Source organism: Mytilus edulis, chromosome 2 (genome assembly GCF_963676685.1).
Source record: "Mytilus edulis chromosome 2, xbMytEdul2.2, whole genome shotgun sequence".
Taxonomy (NCBI): Eukaryota; Metazoa; Mollusca; class Bivalvia; order Mytilida; family Mytilidae; genus Mytilus; species Mytilus edulis.
The window spans coordinates 97,732,196-97,756,444 of record NC_092345.1 but is presented as its reverse complement, the minus strand read 5'-3'; the positions used below and the strand labels follow the sequence as shown (position 1 = coordinate 97,756,444).

The 24,249-nt window shown below is 31.9% G+C and overlaps 1 protein-coding gene across 1 annotated transcript in view; it reads left to right on the top strand.

The window, feature by feature from the left end:
* The first annotated feature begins 316 nt into the window (after positions 1-316).
* The window catches only part of LOC139513596 (mucin-3B-like), a 204,456-nt gene continuing 180,523 nt past the window's right edge, over positions 317-24,249 (top strand). The window contains exons 1-16 of the mRNA XM_071302241.1: positions 317-1,743; positions 3,960-4,246; positions 6,542-6,677; positions 10,380-10,535; positions 13,301-13,563; positions 14,314-14,452; positions 14,994-15,158; positions 15,720-15,982; positions 16,731-16,869; positions 17,411-17,575; positions 18,817-19,079; positions 19,830-19,968; positions 20,510-20,674; positions 21,916-22,178; positions 22,929-23,067; positions 23,609-23,773. Coding sequence (XP_071158342.1) covers positions 1,662-1,743; positions 3,960-4,246; positions 6,542-6,677; positions 10,380-10,535; positions 13,301-13,563; positions 14,314-14,452; positions 14,994-15,158; positions 15,720-15,982; positions 16,731-16,869; positions 17,411-17,575; positions 18,817-19,079; positions 19,830-19,968; positions 20,510-20,674; positions 21,916-22,178; positions 22,929-23,067; positions 23,609-23,773 — 2,929 coding nt within the window. The 5' untranslated portion in view covers positions 317-1,661. The remainder of the gene's footprint in view (positions 1,744-3,959; positions 4,247-6,541; positions 6,678-10,379; positions 10,536-13,300; positions 13,564-14,313; positions 14,453-14,993; positions 15,159-15,719; positions 15,983-16,730; positions 16,870-17,410; positions 17,576-18,816; positions 19,080-19,829; positions 19,969-20,509; positions 20,675-21,915; positions 22,179-22,928; positions 23,068-23,608; positions 23,774-24,249) is intronic.

Here is a 24,249-nt window from a genome sequence, read left to right as displayed (position 1 = left end):
TCGTAGATTACTTGACGTTATGTGTTTTGCTCTTGGGCGAAGATCGTACGATGCCCATTATTCTCTGGTCTCTGATATATGGTTGTCTCATCAGAAATCATACTACATCTCTTTATTTTGAATACTTCAATATGAGGTTTTCGATTAATATGTAACGTCAGGTCAAACGTTACATCTGTATGAACTGTTTGATAAAGTTTTATAGATTTTGAGCAGAGATGAAATTTTAATGTCTTGCTTAATCGATATGTATTTAAGGGTCAACAATATCATTTTTATTAACAGTATTCTGTTATTATTCTCTCTTTTATTTCAGGTGATTTAGGTATTCCTTACCTCGTCGGCTATTGCAAAGAAATCTATACTACCGAGAAGCTTATCACCAATCGCCTGATGTAACAAGGCAACTGGAACAAGGGAGATAATAAACAACAAGAAAATCTTGGAAATGATAAAAATTGATTACATGGTCGATCCAAGTCACGGTCTTTGCAAACTAGGTTTCGGTAAAGATAGGGAGAAAAGGACAACGAGCTAAACTGTCGACCAATCAGGTTGAAAACTTTTAGTTGTTGCTGAGAAGTACAGGTAAACCTTAGGTACCATCAACACAGGCATATGGTAGGCGTTGTTATTTAGCGGCTGTTGAATTATTTCATTTTTAGATTGATTTTTTCAAACAAATCGGAGATGACAATTTTTGAAGGCGAAGATGGTTTCGGGGAAAAGGAAGAAAAGATGACAGATTACCACAGAGGGTAAGAACTTGTATTTCCTAATAACTCTTAAATTTCAGCTTTGACCGTTTACCATGTAACGAGGTTAACACCAAATTCACGATATTCAAATGGAAGCTGATGTCCGGATAGTCATTAGTGATTCCTACTCATGAAAGGAAGATGCTGAAGCAATCGTTTGACAAAAGAAGAGTAGGATGACATTGCATTTGAGGTAAGTCTTTGATAATGATTTTTATCTTTGTGAACTCTTTTATTGAAGGTTGTTATATATATGACGGTGGAAATACTAATATACTTGTTTAAAAAATGGGAGACATCAAGCTGCTTTATAAAGTGTTTTCTACAATGGGGAGTTTATTTTACAGTTGAAAGTGTATTTTACTATGGAATAGAGCGACAACAAAATAAATTATTTGCAGAAATCCGACACGTATGTATTACAAGGTCCACTATGTAATGTAAGTATGATTTAATTCTCCAAAGCTGGAATATCATGTCATGTCATTTCAATTTTATTAAAGCTGCTTGGAAAGTAAGTATTTGTTTTTGCAGTCGATGACCAGTAAGTATAGTATTTAACACAAATATCATTGAACTTTTGTTATTAATGGAAAAAGCTTAGAAACATGTTGTCCAGAGCCTCACACAATGAATATCATATACAACATGTTTCTTAGGTTAATATTCCATTTTTTGTATACCTTTGATTGTTTATATTCTTGTATTTGATTCTAAATGGAAACAAATGAGCAAACATATTTTGCAGAGCCTCATTCTTAAATAAATAACCAAAAATATGTTTGCTAACTATTTGTTTCCATCAAAGACGAAAATACACATACTACTTAATGATTTATGTTTTTTTTTAGAAATATTTTACGTTATGAACATTGTATAAAAAAATAACACTTGACAAAAAACATGAAATCCATAACGGTTTTCGTTATTTCTTTTATTTTAGAAAATGTGGTGATAGCTAACCCTTCTGAACCTCCACCGCCAGGTAACTATATAGCTAATTATAAGACAGATTAATGCAAACTAGTTGTTAAATATATTAACTATTATATAAAGAAATGGCATTCTACAGTAGGTGTAGTGTACGGCTAACATGGTGTTTTTTTTCGAGTGATATTGCATGCTATCATATAGATTTACTGCTACATATTCTCGCAAGTGTAATAGTTTAGTTTTCACGAGTGTTCATTTAATCCTGGTACCATACTAATTTTAAGAACAAACGAAGCACAAACTCCTTGTATTTTACCTAAACGCAGTGCTTTAAATAGTCGTTTTTTCTTTTTAACAAAAAAGAAAACATGAATTAGAAATAAGGCATTCGTGGCCTTTAAAACTGTCTTTCTCTAGTTTTTAGCTGATTTAGTGAAAGAAAATAGTTGTAGTTCCAATAAATCACAAAAACGTATTTCTATGTTGATCAAATTTACCATTTCCCTAAAATTCTCACTTTTTGTTCCGAAAATATTTTCACGTTACCGTGCAGTATTAAAGTATATTAGCAATAGCTATATCATTTATAAAACAGTCGAGTACTGAAGTTAATAGTATGATATGATTGATATATGTGTCGAACCTTGGAATTTTGAAGATAAGGATAAGAAAACTAAGAAATAGAAGTAAGGATTCAGAAAAATGCAAATAAAAAATCGAATATTCAATTAAGAGATGCCCTTTGCTAATCTTCATAATATACTAAGCAATGGAATTCATTCTTTAATTACAATGTTACAAAGTATAAAAAAACACATGATAAGACACCTCTTCACATTTGTAGTATTTGAACATTATTCTTGTTTTCCATTTCTGGAACATAAAACAAATTATCATAGACAAACATTAAATGAAACATTAAAAACACTGACTAGTATACTGGCCAAACATACTATTTCTACGTACGTCTCAATCCAACAAGCCGGTATTACCTTGATACCAACATCGTCATACGTACGATTAGATCAATACAACTCATTTATCTGGGCGCTGACATGTTTTACTAAAAGATCAATTATTTAACCATACGCAGCTCTTCTATAATTGTTAGAAACACAAACTACAGACTTGTACTTGCATAATTTCCATTATCAAGAGATTTTTCATTTCAAGTAGTAGGCAGATTTAAGATTATATCGTAACACCGAACATTCAATATTGGGCAACCATTGAACACGTCTATAATTTCCATTATCAAGAAATTTTCTCTTTAAGTGGTAGGGATATCTGGGTAGTTTCAAGATTATACAGAAACACCAAATTTTCAGTACTTTATTTGTTTACTTAAATTTTAATAAAATATTAAATTACCCTTTTTGTCATTTGTATTATATTTTAAACTTTGATACCAATTATTGATAAAAATGCTTGTAAATATACTCATTTGAATTTCTCTCATGAATCAAATTCAACAAAACATAATAATTTCGATTAAGATTTATAGCATTCATATGTTCTAAAGCAGAGTATTTAAAAGTATCGGCTACTGTATTATTCTGTTTGAAACATTTCTGATTGTGAGATTTATTTTAAACGTGATGTATGAATTTCAAAACATTAAAAATATGATATTTAGACCTTATTTTTCCTTGTTTATATTTGATCAATTCTATTTGCCGTGCACCGTTCCCTTTCCCCTTAAAAAAGAAAGCATTCAGAATATAAGGGAGACATAATGTATTTCAAAAGGATATGTAATAGCGACATATGCATATTTTGCATCTGAGGTCGTAAAGTTTTACTTTTCTATCCACAAATTCCAAAATGTGACAAATTTTAAATGTTTTAAACTACTTGACATGAAAATCAACTGATGTATCTACTTTGCGAATACACATATAGTGTTTAAATTTTAAAACATGAACATAACTGGACTTAATGGGTTCATCCCGAAACACCAGTATATATAGATATAGATGGACTGGTCTATAATGCGCCAACGGGTAAATCTCTGCCAGGGCAAGTAAAATAAATCTTGTAATAGGTAAATTGTGTAAATGTAGAAAATGTTTACACAACGATACAAAGTGATTTAGAAATTAGTTTCTTCCTTGTTTAATGTTGACACATAAAAATTGAACTAAAGTACCATCCAACTCAAAAAAAATCAATGATAAACTTAGATTTGCTATATTATGCATTTACCAGTGAAAAAAACTTGTTTTGAGATGACGTTGTTATTTGAATATAATCATATGATATTTTAAGGAATGTGTGATAAACCACTTGGAATGAGTGATGATAGTATTGATGGAACCGTGTCTTACTCCTCATCTACCATAAACAGTGGCAAAGGAGGGCTTGAAAGTCCATGGCTGCCCGAGTCTGACAAGTTTACTGGATCATTTATTGAAGTTGATTTTCAACGACTAGGCTTCTTCACAAAAATTGAAATGAAAGGTGGAATAATTAATGGAAGAACAGGATATGTAAAAGAAGTTAGAGTAGAAATCCTCACAGAAAAAAATAATAAAGATAGCTGGAAGGAGGTCGGTGTAAGTATTCTAATTTCCAAACCTTCCACTTGAAAAGGATTAAACTCAAAACTTATTTTGACAAATGCAGCTTTATTTAAAATCTATATGGATTCTTAAAATGTTGAAAACTTCAGTAGGTTCCTAGGTGAGGTTTACCAATTTTCGTGAAATATTTGGACTCTATGGTTGTATTCCTACGATACATGGTAAAACATCTTTCCCCGTAACTCCCATTTTCCTTCAATAGCTCATAAAAGTTCATTTTATAAAAATGTAGCAAATTTCTATTTTTTTAATTTGAGAAAAAACCCCAATAGTAATGCAAATATAAGGCATTATCCGAGTCAGCATTTCGCGCCATTTAAAAAAAATGATCTCTAAAAGGAGTTCCATAACTTTTATCCTTAACTGATGCTCTTCAGAATTGCAGTACCAATTTGATATAGTAGTACTTGATTATTTTAATTCCACCCTTAAAACATATTTTGAACTATATTCAACACATGACAGATAAATCAATGTCGCAATACACTATTTGGTATATCAGTATAATAACAAAACCCTTATATACATAAATGATAACATATAAAAACAGGCTAATAATTTGATACGCCAGACGCGCGTTTCGTTTCCATAAGACTCATCAGTGACATTCATTTCAAAAGAGTTAGAAGCCCAAACCAGCATAAAGTTGTTAAGCATTGAAGACCATAAATCCCAAAAAGTTGTGCCAAATACGGCTAAGGTAATTTATGCCTGGGATAAGACAATCCTTAGTATTTCGATTAATTCCTTCTTTTACAAATAGTAAATAAGTTATAAAAATGACCATATAATTGATATTCATGTCATCACCGAAGTGCTGACTATTGGGCTGGTGATACCCTCGGGGACGAAACGTCCCCCAGCAGTGAAAACATTTTTTTTTTATTAATCTAATATTTTGATGGATATTTTTTTATTGTCACTTTAACTAAGGTAGAACTCAGTATAAATGTTAATGCTGTAAACTATACACATGGAAAAAAAGTATTGCAACACCAAATTAAAATTCAAATTAAAAAAACACACTTTATATTTTTGTGATATAATTTTTTGAAATAGAACTAGTTAAACATTATTTAAATATCACCTGAGTTTAATAAAAAAAAAAATATCGACTCGATAAGCTCTTATCTGCACATGCAGCTACTGTACTCGTAAACAATAAAACAGATGTTTCTATCCTCATTGCTTTCAAACAATACAATCCTAAATAGAGAGTGATGACCATACAGGAGCCTTTAAACAAGAAGTGTTCGAGATCGGCTCATCGCTACTGGTTATCGTGAGAAAAAGACCATTTTGAGGACCTTTGTCTACGAACAGACACACAGTTGACCGTATCCAATATAGTGCAGAGCTCGCCAAAATTGGAATTTAGCAGCGTGGAGGAAGATCTATTGTTCCAATGGAATTTGGGTTATCTTCCTTTGCCCGATCGTAGCCCGAATTAGAACCATATCGAGTATATATTGGACACTATTGGGCGTAGAGTGCACGAAAGTATACCCCAGTTCAAACGCGTCAAAAAAAAACAATACCCTTCGTCAGGAATGGTTGCTGCTACCTTAGCAACAAATAAGTCGACTTATGGCAGTAATCAGAAGAAGTTAAGATGTGGTTATCCGTTTGAATGGAGGCTGCGCACAAAGTACTAATTTGTTGGCGTATAACGATCAAAAAGATGTGAACAATGATCTAAAGATTAATTTTGAAATGTCTTTGTAAAGTTCGACTACAGTAAAAGTTGTAAAATGCATTTTTTTGTACAAAATACACTATATTTTGTTATAAAAATTTTGGTTAGGTTAAACATTTTTTATTCATACATTTTTTGTTCGTTTTAATGCCAATGTTATCATTAACTACGTTTCAATATTATTTTACAAATATTTTATCATATTCCATCCAAAATAAGAGGCTGATTTTTCAAGTTTAAAAAAAATCAAGGTGTTGCAATACCTTTTTCCATATGTATATCACAGATTTGTTATACAACGAAACATCCTGTTAAAATTGCAAAATAATAATAAATTACAATGGTTTCTGAAATTATCGAATTTAAGTCAGTGTTTTGTTTAACATTAAAACGTAACCATGTTATTTTGCGATTCACTGAGGTCTAGTTGATAGGATTTTTGTATAAAAAAAATCACATGTCGATTAAGTATGGATTTTCATCATTGATATACGTGATGCTGTTGTGCTTTTGCTTTTTAGACTTTTGCTTTTCTGTGCAAAAAGAATCAGATTTTTTTTCTCTATTGACAGTTATTCAAAGCAAACACAGATGTCACTACAATAGAGATTGTGAGTTTCAACATGACTATGGGATATGCAATACGATTGCTACCAATCATTTGGGAAGACTCTCCTATAATTGGATTTGAAGTTTTTGGGTGTCTACGTAAGTATCTTCTATTTAAGTTTCTCAATACGCGTACGTAATGACGAACTTCAACCAATGTGCTTGATTTTCAATTATAAGGAAGTCACATCTAAGTAAATAAAGGCAACAGTAGTATACCGATGTTCAAAACTCATAAATCGATAGACAAGAACAATCCGGGTCATAAACCAAAACCAAGGGAAACGCATTAAATACAAGAAAATGACGACACAACAACATTAAAATGTAACACACACAGAAACGAACTAAGCATTAGACAAAATCCGATGCGAATAACAAATATAAGATGAAAACTAAAAATGGGCAATTAGCCCATACAAAAGAATATGTTCGCTCGCCGTAACTCTACCTACCCAGAAAACAGCTGCCTATTCAAAATATTTTATTTCTCTGATGTGATTTGTTTTAAACAGATAGGCACGAAGACTAAAAAACACCTGACACTACAATTTTTCTTTTCCAACAAAAAAAAAAAACCACTAAAAAACCCGAAAATGTCTACCTACATTGTTTGTACCTACTCACTGTCTCTACCTTTTGGTAAGGTTTGGGCAAACCAAAATATTTCGAAGTGTGGCCTTACACATAACATTATGATATGCCTTATTAGAGCTTTCTTACAAATTGACGAAAGGTACGTATGCTTGACGAATCATACGTAAGACTCGTTTAAGGGATCCTTTATTTTGACATATTTAAATAATAGTCGTGGAACTTCGGACAATTATCCTACATGCAACGACAGTTATTAAATTGGACTTTTCCGATATATTTATAGGATGTCGGGACGTACGATATGTTAAAATATGATACCACCAGGTCGGATGAGATAACACTACAAAAAATCCTAAATATATCTAGTAGTCAGACAAAAAAAATGCCCCTAAAAAACTAAAAACCGACCCCTCCCCTACGTATACTCTTCAATATTACAATGTTTTGAATCATCGCCCCCCCTTAATGTGTATATATGATATACCGGGGCAATGGAACGAATATTTTTTACGTATAATTGCGTTTTGCCTATAGTCCTCAACATTCATCAAATATTAGCCACTGGACGATAAGTGATAACTTCGCGTCTATCTTCCAAACATGTGTATTATTAAATCGTCATTATAAAATCCACAATGTATATGGTGTAAAATCGTAGATTTATTTTTTTGATATACAAAATCTGTTTTTCTAGATTTATTCAACATTACTTATTAAAAACATGTATCATCATTTTTGTTTAGCAAATCTCGATATTCCACTTTGACAATTTGCTGAAAGTGTACTATAAAAAATAAAATAAATGTGAATCTTGTCGTTAAGTTTAGACTAACGTACTTCATTAATGCCATTGAAAAGTTAATCGTGAAACGCGTGCTTAAAAATTTCCCGCGGAAATGTGTGTTCTCGTGGTTTACGTAAGTAACGTATCGGACGTAAGTGTATTTGACACTATTTTTCTCTGTTTGATTATATTAAAATCGTGTATTATTTGCGATATTATTCTTTTTTGAAAAATAAACTTGATTTAGAAAAGAATGCTGTTTTACTGGATAAAACACAAACTCTTTTAACAGTTATTGTGGAAATGAAATACGTGCTCCCTTTACGTTCGTTCGTACCTTTCGTCAATTTGTAAGAAAGCTCTAGAAAGACGAGTTCATATCAGTTCAGTCAAATGTTCAGCATCATTATATAAGCTATTTTGACGTGAAATAATCCAACTGGCCTATAACAACAAATGATTATATCACTACAAATTTTGACCCGAATTGTATATTCTGATGTTTTTGGTCTTTGTATATAATTTTGGAAGTTTCCACAGTGTTGAACTTGAAACGCCCGGACGATACATTTAGATCATCAGTGATAGAAAATGTTTCAAATTCCGTGGTGGTCACGTTGTATAGTGCGTTAACCATTTATGTATTTAGAAAAAATTAAAGAGTTACAACACTTAACACAATTTCAAAGTGTTAAACAATTTATAGGAGCACTCTGCATCGCACTAACATATTTTGGAAGGGTAGAAAAATAAAAAATAGCATTATCTGATATACTTAGTATATCCTGTTTTGTGGTCAAATTTTGTTGTTGTTGAAAATAATGTCTTCAATAGACCTACGATTCGTGTGTACGAATTTGATCTTCATCAACCTCATTATTAACTACAATGTTTTAAAACGCTAATTATATACAGATATTTGAAGTAAAACATTTGTTGAAACCAATATCTTCGTTTTCTGTTGGTCAACAGTTTAAATGAATCAACTAGTCTCTTTTTTTTTACATTGAAGTAAATGTACTTTTGTTTTTGTTTGTTTTTGTCATATGACAACAAAAGGTAATATAAGTAATATAACTGTTTGTCCTGTATCGTACTCATTAGAGTTTGCAGACAATGTAATTAGTAATTAATTGTAGTCTTATTTTATTTTCTGTTTAACATTAAAAAAAGATTTCTCCGTCCTCTCTATTGTCGTCTGTTCAGAAAATAAACATTTTGTTCCTTTTCTTCGGAACTCCACAACTGTCGTAAGTTAAACTCTCATATTAGGTTATGTTGTTTTCTTTTTACTTGATGATATTTTGTCTTCACATACTATTGTTTTGACATTAAGTAATGATGTTTTTTTTTTATATAACTCAATATAGAATAGTCATAACTATTAAGTGTTAAAATGTTAAAGCCATGTAAACAATTGACAAATCATCATTACGAAATCACATGTGATGATAGAACTACAATACGCTAAGGCACATATACATCAAGTTATGTTAAAACCACGAATACATTACAAAATGACGAAATAACATCGAGTTATGACCAAACCATATTAAGTAATGACTAAACTATATCAAGTCAAAACAAAAAATAAAGGCAACAGTAGTATACCGCTGTTCAAATCGTGTAATTTTGAAATATTATTAAAGTCAATTGAAACGAGTGACCAGTGAACAATAATGTTAATCCAATTCTTGAACTAATGCCTACATATATCATAAACATTGTCTTCTGTGCACGAATTTACTAAATTTTTTCATGAATTTCGTACAATTGTCAAAAATATTCAAATCGGTCAGTGTTGTTGTAAAAATATGGCATCTAATTAATGGTCGTGTTTAAAAGCCGAAGTTTAGAGATTGTCACCCGTTTGTAAACAATCAACAAAGTAACATTGATATTCAGATAAGCACGCATATAATAGGTACAATAGGAAGAGTTTTTCTTGATGACGGAGCGATGTTTACGTTTGATTTTCCATTTGCACTTGCGTATTGCGATCACCGTAATTGACGGGAAAGGTCACGCGGCAAACGGAAAACAGGTGGGCGAAGTGTTTGCTGGTAGCAAGCAATTAAAAAAATGACCTTTTAAATTAAAACAAATTATAGAATTTTCTTGAGAATAAAGTTTATATACATAAGTTTTATAATAAAAACTAGCCATTTAGTTAAAAAAAACATATGCATTTTTTAATTTGAAGTTTTATATGACTATTCTATATTGAGTTTAATCAAAACCATATTATGTAAATATATAATATTATCAAGTAATAATAAAACAGCATAACGTAATATTAAACTTCCACATAAGACAGATGTGACGTTACATACTTTTCGCTTTTATGTACAAAAAGAAATGTTTTATCTTGTAATGTATTTGCTATTATGAATTTGTAAATCCTGGGCTGTTTTTTGTAGCTGGTCAACCAGCCACAACACCTACACGATCTCCTAGTATTACCTCTGGAAAACCTTCAACAGCGTCAACCCCAACTACAGGCACTGAAGCTGGTGGCCCAGGAACAAGTCCATCTTTGATTCCAACAACCACAGGACCCGCTTCTACAACTACAGGTATATTAATAGTCAGAATATCAGCAAATTACTCACGTTATAAGTACAGTTTTGAGTTAGCAAATTCGTTATAAACATTTCATTATGTTATCTCTAGGCATTTTCGTGTTGAGAAACAGCGAAAGATAGATTGGTTGCATTATGACAGTTGTCAACTTTTAAAAATTTCTCGCTTAATTGTAGAAACGATGTGTTTTCATCCCTCCTAAATTAACTGTTTACAAAATATTGAATTTTTGAAATACTAAGGCTTTTCTACCTCAGGCATAGATTACCTTAGCTGAATTTAGCAAAAACGTTTAGAAATTTTGGTCCTCAACGATTTTCAACTTCGTACTTTATTTGGCCTTTTTAACTTTTTTGGATTCGAGCGCCACTAATGAGACTTTTGTAGACGAAACGCGCGTCTGACGTAAATACAAAAATTAGTCCTGGTATCTATGATGAGTTTATTTACAACCACTGGGTCTATGCCACTGCTGGTTGAGATTTATTTCCCCGAGGGTATCACCAGCCCAGTAGTCAGCACTTTTAGTGCTGACACGAATTATCATTGATATGGTTACATTTATAATTTAAATGTTTACAAAATATTGAAATTTTGAAATACTAAGGCTTTTCTACCTCAGGCATAGATTACCTTAGCTGAATTTTGCAAAAACATTTAGAAATTTTAGTCCTCAATGCTCTTCATCTTCGTACTTTATTTGGCCGTTTTAACTTTTTTGGATTCGAGCGTCACTGATAAGTCTTTTGTAGACGAAACGCGCGTCTGGCGAAAATACAAAATTTAGTCCTGGTATCTATGATGAGTTTATTTATCATGATTGATAAGGGACAGAAATGTAGACGTTGTACATGACTCATGTCTGGACACACTGTATTATCATAGGTTTGTTGTGCGCTCCTTCTCAATTTCAATATAAGATGAGTTACGTAATCTTCCGTAGCTGTTTTGGATACCTAACTTGCTTAAGTGTCCTAACACAAAACGTTATAGGACTAGGTTTTTCAAGTATTTCCCGAAACTTCATTCTTAGTAATTAACTTTAATTTATTGGGCAATCAAAGCCGGAATTTATTCTAGAACTAACTTTACTAGAGTAGTTGTTAATCAGATGGGAATACTTTCACAATCCGAAGATCATTTAGAGTACATACAATCTAAGACTATTTTGTCTTGCAATAGTATTCTCATATTTAACTTTTATATACTTTTTTCCATTCCAAACTAAAAGACAAGTTGAAAGGGTTGGTTCTGCAATGTTTCATCAGAATAAAGGTCAACGTAGATACTAGTGTCTTGTCTTATGGAGGGATACATCGTTCTTTTCATATCAGTTATTATGATGCAAACAATAGATTATCCATGCTTTATTGCTTGATTGACAACATATTTGTTATGGTTGAAGGACGCATACTCTAACTAACAATATAATCCCTATCAAAATTATTTGTGCGGCTCTTTTCGCGGACTTGTATTTTAATGCATACAAAGCTGACATGATACATCATCAAATACATGACAAATCACTTGGAAACTCAACAGATAACCCCATGACACGTACCAATGAGGACATCCTGTATGATTAAAGGTTATTTATATGTTTCATTTCAATTTCAACCAAAACAAAATAAATTCTTCTTTCACTGTATTCGATTCATAATATGCCTACATACACTCATCATAGATACCAGGACTAAATTTTGTATGTACGCCCGACGCGCGTTTCGTCTACTTAAGCCTCATCAGTGACGCTCGAATCTAAAAAAGTTAAAAAGGCTACATAAAGTACGAAGTTGAAGAGCATTCTCATATTTAACTTTTCTATACTTTTTTCCATTCCAAACTAAAAGACAAGTTGAAAGTATCGTGACATACAACGTTATATGACTGGGTCTACCAAACAGTTCTTTCCAAATTATCAACATCAATTTATTCAGCAATATTAGCCGGGCTTCCGACTTATTGTGAAACTACCTATTCTAGAATCTAGTGAATACAATGCAAATAGTAAAAAAATCAACATTCCGTGAGGGTACATTCAAGTTGAGACTAGTTCTTCAAGCAATAGTATCAAAGTATTTGACTTTTCTATTATTAACAGTTGTATCTCCCATATCGAACTAACAGACATATTGAATGAGATGGTCCTGCTTTGTTTCTTAAGAAAGAAAGGCCATAATTGTTAATTCAAATGTCTTGACTTAAGGAGGTGATCGTACTGTGTACCAACGAATTACCCTAATACAAACAAGACATTCTCTGAAAAAGGTATTATCGAGATGCTTGATTTTTGAATTGACAAGTAATTATAGTCAATTCCTCAAATATAGTTTAGATATCTCGTTTCTAGATATTGAAAAAATGTAAACTATGTTAGGCTAATCTTACAAGTTTGATTTCTTTTTTAAACTGGTCGATTGATTGATTGAATAGAAATGTAAACTTTTTCCATGGTACCATACTAAGATAAAATCGTGGAATACAAATATCGACCGAAAGGAAAATTAAAGTAGTATCTTGTCCATCAATTAACTTGTTTGGGTTAAACTTTTGACATCACTCATCCTCTCAATCGGACAAATGTTAAGGTTCTCAACATTCCAATACCACTATTTTCTTTCACATGTTTTGTTTGCTAACAGGTCAAACTTTTGAACGAAAAGCCCTCCTAATCTTGCAGGGAGAATGGTAACTATCAGCCATTCATCATATGTATTTCTTGTATTTCTATTTATGCTATTGCTATTTGAACTTGTAGGTTTTGAAACTTGTCCTGATGATTCGCCAAAGGGCTCATTAACTTTGGATAGTGTGACTTCAACAACAACCCCAGATGGTGCTGAAAACGCTTTGAAACCTAAAGGGTGGAAACCGTCACCTGGTGACACAAGTCCTGTTTTAGAGTTAAAACCAACTGACACTACTCCGATAATGAATATTGCTGTTGAAACAGAACTTGTTGACAGTGTTGTTTTCAAACTTTATAAAGACGGCGTTTTAGTTGAGGAGAAGACTGTTAAGGTATGAACATAAATAATTATCATCTTATGGTAATATCAATGAAACAATGAAAAAGAAGACAACTCCAATTCATTATCTAAACAGAGCACGAAAAGCAGTTCTGATATTCTAGTACAACCAAATAATGTTGAAAAATTACGTTACATCATACTCTGGTGTCGTTGGTTAGGCCATTAGGTTTCTTAGTGTAAGACCATATACATAAGTGTTTGAATTTTGTGTATGGACTTTGTAAATAACTAGCGCTGTATTTTCATCGTATTAATGGTTCAATATTAAATCAAATTTAACTGGAAAAAAGTTACCTTCTAAATGATGTTGTTTTCTTGCATTCTTTGTTCATACGTTGTTTACAATCAGAAGTAAAACATTCATTAACAGAATTTACGAAATTTGTAGTAAAAGAAGGATTATTGTAAAATTTTGGCTTGTAACATCGACTAAAGGTAAAAATGATATAAAAACGATTTCATGTTTTTTTAACATTAATTTTAGACGATGAAGTCAATCAATTATGCACATGGTCAATAATTAGGAAAATTCAACAAACTTTCCAATCATCACAGAAACAATTGTATGTTTTGCAATAAAAAGTTGCATTTAGCCTTAACTGGTCTGTCATAAATCAACACTATATATGTTATTTCAACCATTTATGGGGCATGTACCAATAAATGACACTTGACTATTCAATATAGTATTCCATTAAAGGATCATTAATACATTTCATATGGCTATGTATTTCAATAGGTAAAACCAACTGGTGTAGCAGAAGTGGAATTTAAAAAACCTGTGTTGGCTGACGACATAAAATTGACGATCATACCAGTAACAACTCCTAATGTTGCTCCGGTTTTAAAAAATATTGTCGTGGAGGGTTGTATTAAAGGTAACTACTGTTGTTGTGCTTTTTGTACAATAAAATTAACACAATTAAATTTGATAAACTGCTCTTGTAAACCCAATAAAATTATAACCAATATATACAAATGCATTCAACCTTATATTTTCCATATTTCATTCATTCATATGTATTGATGATAGATATTGATAAATTTAATCCTTAAATCCTTGATATTTTAACTATACCAATTTATCTATTGTGTTAATTTGTAATTATTTGTCAAAATGGATTGAAAATGTTGAGGTTGAAGCTGTTATGAAGAAGGCTACTGAAATAAAAAGAACTCGGTTGTTTCAAATTGATCAAATGTGATTTAACTTATATTACTAATAAAACAACTTCCATGTCATTTTGAAATATGACAGTGCCGGCAAATACCACATGTTCCCTTTTACATATATAATATTTCAGCTTCATTAGCGAAGGACAAATCGACAACTTTATTAATAGATGAAATCAAATTTGTTTTTAGTTATATATGCATGTGTTAAAATATATGTACTAAGCCTGTGATTTTTTTCTGTAGCTGTGACCACAGGACAACCGGCCACAACACCTACATCGTCTCCTGTGTTTACCTCTGTGACACCCTCTACAGCGTCAGCCCCAACTACTGGCACTCAAGCTGGAGCCACAGGAACAAGTCCACCTTTGATTCCAACAACCACAGGACCCGCTTCTACAACTACAGGTATATTATTAGTCAGAAAATCTGAAACTAATTATCAACAAAACAATTTCCTGACGTTATTTGTACAGTTTCAAGTTTAAAAGTTCGCTCAAATCTCTTTATTAATATTGTCCTGGTTCATCTTTTTCGTTTTGTGAAACAGCGTTAGATATATTGGATGAAATTTTAAAAGTTGTTTCACATGACAAATATTTTGTTTTCCTCGCTCTTTAAGCCCTAAACATCGTCGGTTTATTTTGGTGTAAATTCTGGTAGCGCTTTCATAAGGAATATATATTTCCCATTTACTTCAATGTTCCACATCTTCTCAATTGGACAAATATTCAGGGTCTCGACATTCCAATACGACTAGTGGTCTGTCAAACATTTCGTTTGCTAACAGGTCAAACTTTTGAACGAAAAGCCCTTATGATATTGCAGGAAGTTCGATAAAGATTACAAGATGATCACTATCTTGCTGTTGTCAATAAATGAATATGTCAATATTAATAGTAACTAACAGTCATCCATCATATAAATTCCTAATATTCGGATTTATACTAATGCTATGTGGTTTTTTAGGGTTGGAAATTTGTCCGGATGATTCGACAAAGGGCCCAATAACTTTGGATAGTGTGACTTCACCAACGTCTCCAGATGGTACTGAAAACGCTTTGAAACCTACAGGGTGGAAACCGTCACCTGGTGGCGATAATCCTGTTTTAGAATTAAAACCAACTGACACTACTCCGATAATGAATATTGCTGTTGAAACAGAACTTGTTGACAGTGTTGTTTTCAAACTTTATAAAGACGGCGTTTTAGTTGAGGAGAAGACTGTTAAGGTATGAACATAAATAATTATCATCTTATGGTAATATCAATGAAACAATGAAAAAGAAGACAACTTCAATTCATTATCTAAACAGAGCACGAAAGCAGTTCTGATATTCTAGTACAACCAAATAATGTTGAAAAATTACGTTACATCATACTCTGGTGTCGTTGGTTAGGCCATTAGGCTTCTTAGTGTAAGACCATATACATAAGTGTTTGAATTTTGTGTATGGACTTTGTAAATAACTAGCGCTGTATTTTCATCGTATTAATGGTTCAATATTAAATCAAATTTAACTGGAAAAAAGTTACCTTCTAAATGATGTTGTTTTCTTGCATTCTTTGTTCATACGTTGTTTACAATCAGAAGTAAAACATTCATAAACAGAATTTACGAAATTTGTAGTAAAAGAAGGATTATTGTAAAATTTTGGCTTGTAACATCGACTAAAGGTAAAACTGATATAAAAACGATTTCATGTTTTTTAACATAAATTTTAGACGATGAAGTCAATCAATTATGCACATGGTCAATAATTAGGAAAATTCAACAAACTTTCCAATCATCACAGAAACAATTGTATGTTTTGCAATAAAAAGTTGCATTTAGCCTTAACTGGTCTGTCATAAATCAACACTATATATGTTATTTCAACCATTTATGGGGCATGTACCAATAAATGACACTTGACTATTCAATATAGTATTCCATTAAAGGATCATTAATACATTTCATATGGCTATGTATTTCAATAGGTAAAACCAACTGGTGTAGCAGAAGTGGAATTTAAAAAACCTGTGTTGGCTGACGACATAAAATTGACGATCATACCAGTAACATCTCCTAATGTTGCTCCGGTTTTAAAAAATATTGTCGTGGAGGGTTGTATTAAAGGTAACTACTGTTGTTGTGCTTTTTGTACAATAAAATTAACACAATTAAATTTGATAAACTGCTCTTGTAAACCCAATAAAATTATAACCAATATATACAAATGCATTCAACCTTATATTTTCCATATTTCATTCATTCATATGTATTGATGATAGATATTGATAAATTTAATCCTTAAATCCTTGATATTTTAACTATACCAATTTATCTATTGTGTTAATTTGTAATTATTTGTCAAAATGGATTGAAAATGTTGAGGTTGAAGCTGTTATGAAGAAGGCTACTGAAATAAAAAGAACTCGGTTGTTTCAAATTGATCAAATGTGATTTAACTTATATTACTAATAAAACAACTTCCATGTCATTTGGAATTTTGACAGTGCAGGAATATAGCACATGTTCCCTTTTACATATATAATATTTCAGCTTCATTAGTGGAGGACAAATCGACATCTTTATTAACAGATGAAATCGAAATTGTTTTTTATTTATATATGCATGTGTTAAAATATATGTACTAAGCCTGTGTTGTTTTCTGTAGCTGTGACCACAGGACAACCGGCCACAACACCTACATCGTCTCCTGTGTTTACCTCTGGAACATCTTCTACAGCGTCAGCCCCAACTACTGGCACTCAAGCTGGAGCCCCGGGAACAAGTCCACCTTTGATTCCAACAACCACAGGACCCGCTTCTACAACTACAGGTATATCAATTGTCAGAAAATCTGAAATTAATGATTAACACTAAAAATTTAAAAGTTGTTTCACATGACGAATATTTTCTTTCCCCCGCTCTTATAGCCTCAAACATCGTCGTTTTTTGTGGGGTGTAAATACCATTACATAAACAGCTCGTTAATTGAACAAGTGATTAACAAATCACTTGGAAACTCAACAGATACCCCACGACAGGTACAAATGAGGACATCCTGTATAATTATAGGTTTCTTATATGTTCAATTCAGTTTCAACAAAAGATAAACAAAACTAGATGTTTAATTCATTGTATTGAATACTTAAATTGCCTGAGGTTCTAACAATCAACGTTATATAACTTGGTCTCTCAAACAGATCTTCATGTAACCTCTTTTCAAATTACTAGTATCAGCATCAATTTATTCAGCAATATTAGCAGGGCTTCCAACTTATTGTGAAACTACCTATTCTAGAATCTAATGAATAAAATGCAAATAGTAAAAAAATCAACATTCCGTGAGGGTACATTCAAGTTGAGACTAGTTCTTCAAGCAATAGTATCAAAGTATTTGACTTTTCTATTATTAACAGTTGTATCTCCCATATCGAACTAACAGACATATTGAATGAGATGGTCCTGCTTTGTTTCTTAAGAAAGAAAGGCCATAATTGTTAATTCAAATGTCTTGACTTAAGGAGGGGATCGTACTGTGTACCAACGAATTACCCTAACAAAAACAATACATTCTCTGAAAAAGGTATTATCGAGATGCTTGATTTTTGAATTGACAAGTAATTATAGTCAATTCCTCAAATATAGTTTAGATATCTCGTTTCTAGATATTGAAAAAATGTAAACTATGTTAGGCTAATTTTACAAGTTTGATTTCTTTTTTTAAACTGGTCGATTGATTGATTGAATAGAAATGTAACCTTTTTCCATGGTACCATACTAAAATAAAATCGTGGAATACAAATATCGACCGAAAGGAAAATTAAAGTAGTATCTTGTCCATCAATTAACTTGTTTGGGTTAAACTTTTGACATCACTCATCCTCTCAATCGGACAAATGTTAAGGTTCTCAACATTCCAATACCACTATTTTCTTTCACATGTTTTGTTTGCTAACAGGTCAAACTTTTGAACGAAAAGCCCTCCTAATCTTGCAGGGAGAATGGTAACTATCAGCCATTCATCATATGTATTTCTTGTATTTCTATTTATGCTATTGCTATTTGAACTTGTAGGTTTTGAAACTTGTCCTGATGATTCGCCAAAGGGCTCATTAACTTTGGATAGTGTGACTTCAACAACGACCCCAGATGGTGCTGAAAACGCTTTGAAACCTAAAGGGTGGAAACCGTCACCTGGTGACACAAGTCCTGTTTTAGAGTTAAAACCAACTGACACTACTCCGATAATGAATATTGCTGTTGAAACAGAACTTGTTGACAGTGTTGTTTTCAAACTTTATAAAGACGGCGTTTTAGTTGAGGAGAAGACTGTTAAGGTATGAACATAAATAATTATCATCTTATGGTAATATCAATGAAACCATGAAAAAGAAGACAACTCCAATTCATTATCTAAACAGAGCACGAAAAGCAGTTCTGATATTCTAGTACAACCAAATAATGTTGAAAAATTACGTTACATCATACTCTGGTGTCGTTGGTTAGGCCATTAGGTTTCTTAGTGTAAGACCATATACATAAGTGTTTGAATTTTGTGTATGGACTTTGTAAATAACTAGCGCTGTATTTGCATCGTATTAATGGTTCAATATTAAATCAAATTTAACTGGAAAAAAGTTACCTTCTAAATGATGTTGTTTTCTTGCATTCTTTGTTCATACGTTGTTTACAATCAGAAGTAAAACATTCATAAACAGAATTTACGAAATTTGTAGTAAAAGAAGGATTATTGTAAAATTTTGGCTTGTAACATCGACTAAAGGTAAAAATGATATAAAAACGATTTCATGTTTTTTTAACATAAATTTTAGACGATGAAGTCAATCAATTATGCACATGGTCAATAATTAGGAAAATTCAACAAACTTTGCAATCATCACAGAAACAATTATATGTTTTGCAATAAAAAGTTGCATTTAGCCTTAACTGGTCTGTCATAAATCAACACTATATATGTTATTTCAACCATTTATGGGGCATGTACCAATAAATGACACTTGACTATTCAATATAGTATTCCATTAAAGGATCATTAATACATTTCATATGGCTATGTATTTCAATAGGTAAAACCAACTGGTGTAGCAGAAGTGGAATTTAAAAAACCTGTGTTTGCTGACGACATAAAATTGACGATCATACCAGTAACAACTCCTAATGTTGCTCCGGTTTTAAAAAATATTGTCGTGGAGGGTTGTATTAAAGGTAACTACTGTTGTTGTGCTTTTTGTACAATAAAATTAACACAATTAAATTTGATAAACTGCTCTTGTAAACCCAATAAAATTATAACCAATATATACAAATGCATTCAACCTTATATTTTCCATATTTCATTCATTCATATGTATTGATGATAGATATTGATAAATTTAATCCTTAAATCCTTGATATTTTAACTATACCAATTTATCTATTGTGTTAATTTGTAATTATTTGTCAAAAAGGATTGAAAATGTTGAGGTTGAAGCTGTTATGAAGAAGGCTACTGAAATAAAAAGAACGCGGTTGTTTCAAATTGATCAAATGTGATTTAACTTATATTACTAATAAAACAACTTCCATGTCATTTGGAATTTTGACAGTGCAGGAATATAGCACATGTTCCCTTTTACATATATAATATTTCAGCTTCATTAGTGGAGGACAAATCGACATCTTTATTAACAGATGAAATCGAAATTGTTTTTTATTTATATATGCATGTGTTAAAATATATGTACTAAGCCTGTGTTGTTTTCTGTAGCTGTGACCACAGGACAACCGGCCACAACACCTACATCGTCTCCTGTGTTTACCTCTGGAACATCTTCTACAGCGTCAGCCCCAACTACTGGCACTCAAGCTGGAGCCCCGGGAACAAGTCCACCTTTGATTCCAACAACCACAGGACCCGCTTCTACAACTACAGGTATATCAATTGTCAGAAAATCTAAAATTAATGATTAACACTAAAAATTTAAAAGTTGTTTCACATGACGAATATTTTCTTTCCCCCGCTCTTATAGCCTCAAACATCGTCGTTTTTTGTGGGGTGTAAATACCATTACATAAACAGCTCGATAATTGAACAAGTGATTAACAAATCACTTGGAAACTCAACAGATACCCCACGACAGGTACAAATGAGGACATCCTGTATAATTATAGGTTTCTTATATGTTCAATTCAGTTTCAACAAAAGATAAACAAAACTAGATGTTTAATTCATTGTATTGAATACTTAAATTGCCTGAGGTTCTAACAATCAACGTTATATAACTTGGTCTCTCAAACAGATCTTCATGTAACCTCTTTTCAAATTACTAGTATCAGCATCAATTTATTCAGCAATATTAGCAGGGCTTCCAACTTATTGTGAAACTACCTATTCTAGAATCTAATGAATAAAATGCAAATAGTAAAAAAATCAACATTCCGTGAGGGTACATTCAAGTTGATACTAGTTCTTCAAGCAATAGTATCAAAGTATTTGACTTTTCTATAATTAACAGTTGTATCTCCCATATCGAACTAACAGACATATTGAATGAGATGGTCCTGCTTTGTTTCTTAAGAAAGAAAGGCCATAATTGTTAATTCAAATGTCTTGACTTAAGGAGGGGATCGTACTGTGTACCAACGAATTACCCTAATAGAAACAATACATTCTCTGAAAAAGGTATTATCGAGATGCTTGATTTTTGAATTGACAAGTAATTATAGTCAATTCCTCAAATATAGTTTAAATATCTCGTTTCTAGATATTGAAAAAATGTAAACTATGTTAGGCTAATTTTACAAGTTTGATTTCTTTTTTTAAACTGGTCGATTGATTGATTGAATAGAAATGTAACCTTTTTCCATGGTACCATACTAAGATAAAATCGTGGAATACAAATATCGACCGAAAGGAAAATTAAAGTAGTATCTTGTCCATCAATTAACTTGTTTGGGTTAAACTTTTGACATCACTCATCCTCTCAATCGGACAAATGTTAAGGTTCTCAACATTCCAATACCACTATTTTCTTTCACATGTTTTGTTTGCTAACAGGTCAAACTTTTGAACGAAAAGCCCTCCTAATCTTGCAGGGAGAATGGTAACTATCAGCCATTCATCATATGTATTTCTTGTATTTCTATTTATGCTATTGCTATTTGAACTTGTAGGTTTTGAAACTTGTCCTGATGATTCGCCAAAGGGCTCATTAACTTTGGATAGTGTGACTTCAACAACGACCCCAGATGGTGCTGAAAACGCTTTGAAACCTAAAGGGTGGAAACCGTCACCTGGTGACACAAGTCCTGTTTTAGAGTTAAAACCAACTGACACTACTCCGATAATGAATATTGCTGTTGAAACAGAACTTGTTGACAGTGTTGTTTTCAAACTTTATAAAGACGGCGTTTTAGTTGAGGAGAAGACTGTTAAGGTATGAACATAAATAATTATCATCTTATGGTAATATCAATGAAACAATGAAAAAGAAGACAACTCCAATTCATTATCTAAACAGAGCACGAAAAGCAGTTCTGATATTCTAGTACAACCAAATAATGTTGAAAAATTACGTTACATCATACTCTGGTGTCGTTGGTTAGGCCATTAGGTTTCTTAGTGTAAGACCATATACATAAGTGTTTGAATTTTGTGTATGGACTTTGTAAATAACTAGCGCTGTATTTGCATCGTATTAATGGTTCAATATTAAATCAAATTTAACTGGAAAAAAGTTACCTTCTAAATGATGTTGTTTTCTTGCATTCTTTGTTCATACGTTGTTTACAATCAGAAGTAAAACATTCATAAACAGAATTTACGAAATTTGTAGTAAAAGAAGGATTATTGTAAAATTTTGGCTTGTAACATCGACTAAAGGTAAAAATGATATAAAAACGATTTCATGTTTTTTTAACATAAATTTTAGACGATGAAGTCAATCAATTATGCACATGGTCAATAATTAGGAAAATTCAACAAACTTTGCAATCATCACAGAAACAATTATATGTTTTGCAATAAAAAGTTGCATTTAGCCTTAACTGGTCTGTCATAAATCAACACTATATATGTTATTTCAACCATTTATGGGGCATGTACCAATAAATGACACTTGACTATTCAATATAGTATTCCATTAAAGGATCATTAATACATTTCATATGGCTATGTATTTCAATAGGTAAAACCAACTGGTGTAGCAGAAGTGGAATTTAAAAAACCTGTGTTGGCTGACGACATAAAATTGACGATCATACCAGTAACAACTCCTAATGTTGCTCCGGTTTTAAAAAATATTGTCGTGGAGGGTTGTATTAAAGGTAACTACTGTTGTTGTGCTTTTTGTACAATAAAATTAACACAATTAAATTTGATAAACTGCTCTTGTAAACCCAATAAAATTATAACCAATATATACAAATGCATTCAACCTTATATTTTCCATATTTCATTCATTCATATGTATTGATGATAGATATTGATAAATTTAATCCTTAAATCCTTGATATTTTAACTATACCAATTTATCTATTGTGTTAATTTGTAATTATTTGTCAAAATGGATTGAAAATGTTGAGGTTGAAGCTGTTATGAAGAAGGCTACTGAAATAAAAAGAACTCGGTTGTTTCAAATTGATCAAATGTGATTTAACTTATATTACTAATAAAACAACTTCCATGTCATTTTGAAATATGACAGTGCCGGCAAATACCACATGTTCCCTTTTACATATATAATATTTCAGCTTCATTAGCGAAGGACAAATCGACAACTTTATTAATAGATGAAATCAAATTTGTTTTTAGTTATATATGCATGTGTTAAAATATATGTACTAAGCCTGTGATTTTTTTCTGTAGCTGTGACCACAGGACAACCGGCCACAACACCTACATCGTCTCCTGTGTTTACCTCTGTGACACCCTCTACAGCGTCAGCCCCAACTACTGGCACTCAAGCTGGAGCCACAGGAACAAGTCCACCTTTGATTCCAACAACCACAGGACCCGCTTCTACAACTACAGGTATATTATTAGTCAGAAAATCTGAAACTAATTATCAACAAAACAATTTCCTGACGTTATTTGTACAGTTTCAAGTTTAAAAGTTCGCTCAAATCTCTTTATTAATATTGTCCTGGTACATCTTTTTCGTTTTGTGAAACAGCGTTAGATATATTGGATGAAATTTTAAAAGTTGTTTCACATGACAAATATTTTGTTTTCCTCGCTCTTTAAGCCCTAAACATCGTCGGTTTATTTTGGTGTAAATTCTGGTAGCGCTTTCATAAGGAATATATATTTCCCATTTACTTCAATGTTCCACATCTTCTCAATTGGACAAATATTCAGGGTCTCGACATTCCAATACGACTAGTGGTCTGTCAAACATTTCGTTTGCTAACAGGTCAAACTTTTGAACGAAAAGCCCTTATGATATTGCAGGAAGTTCGATAAAGATTACAAGATGATCACTCTCTTGCTGTTGTCAATAAATGAAT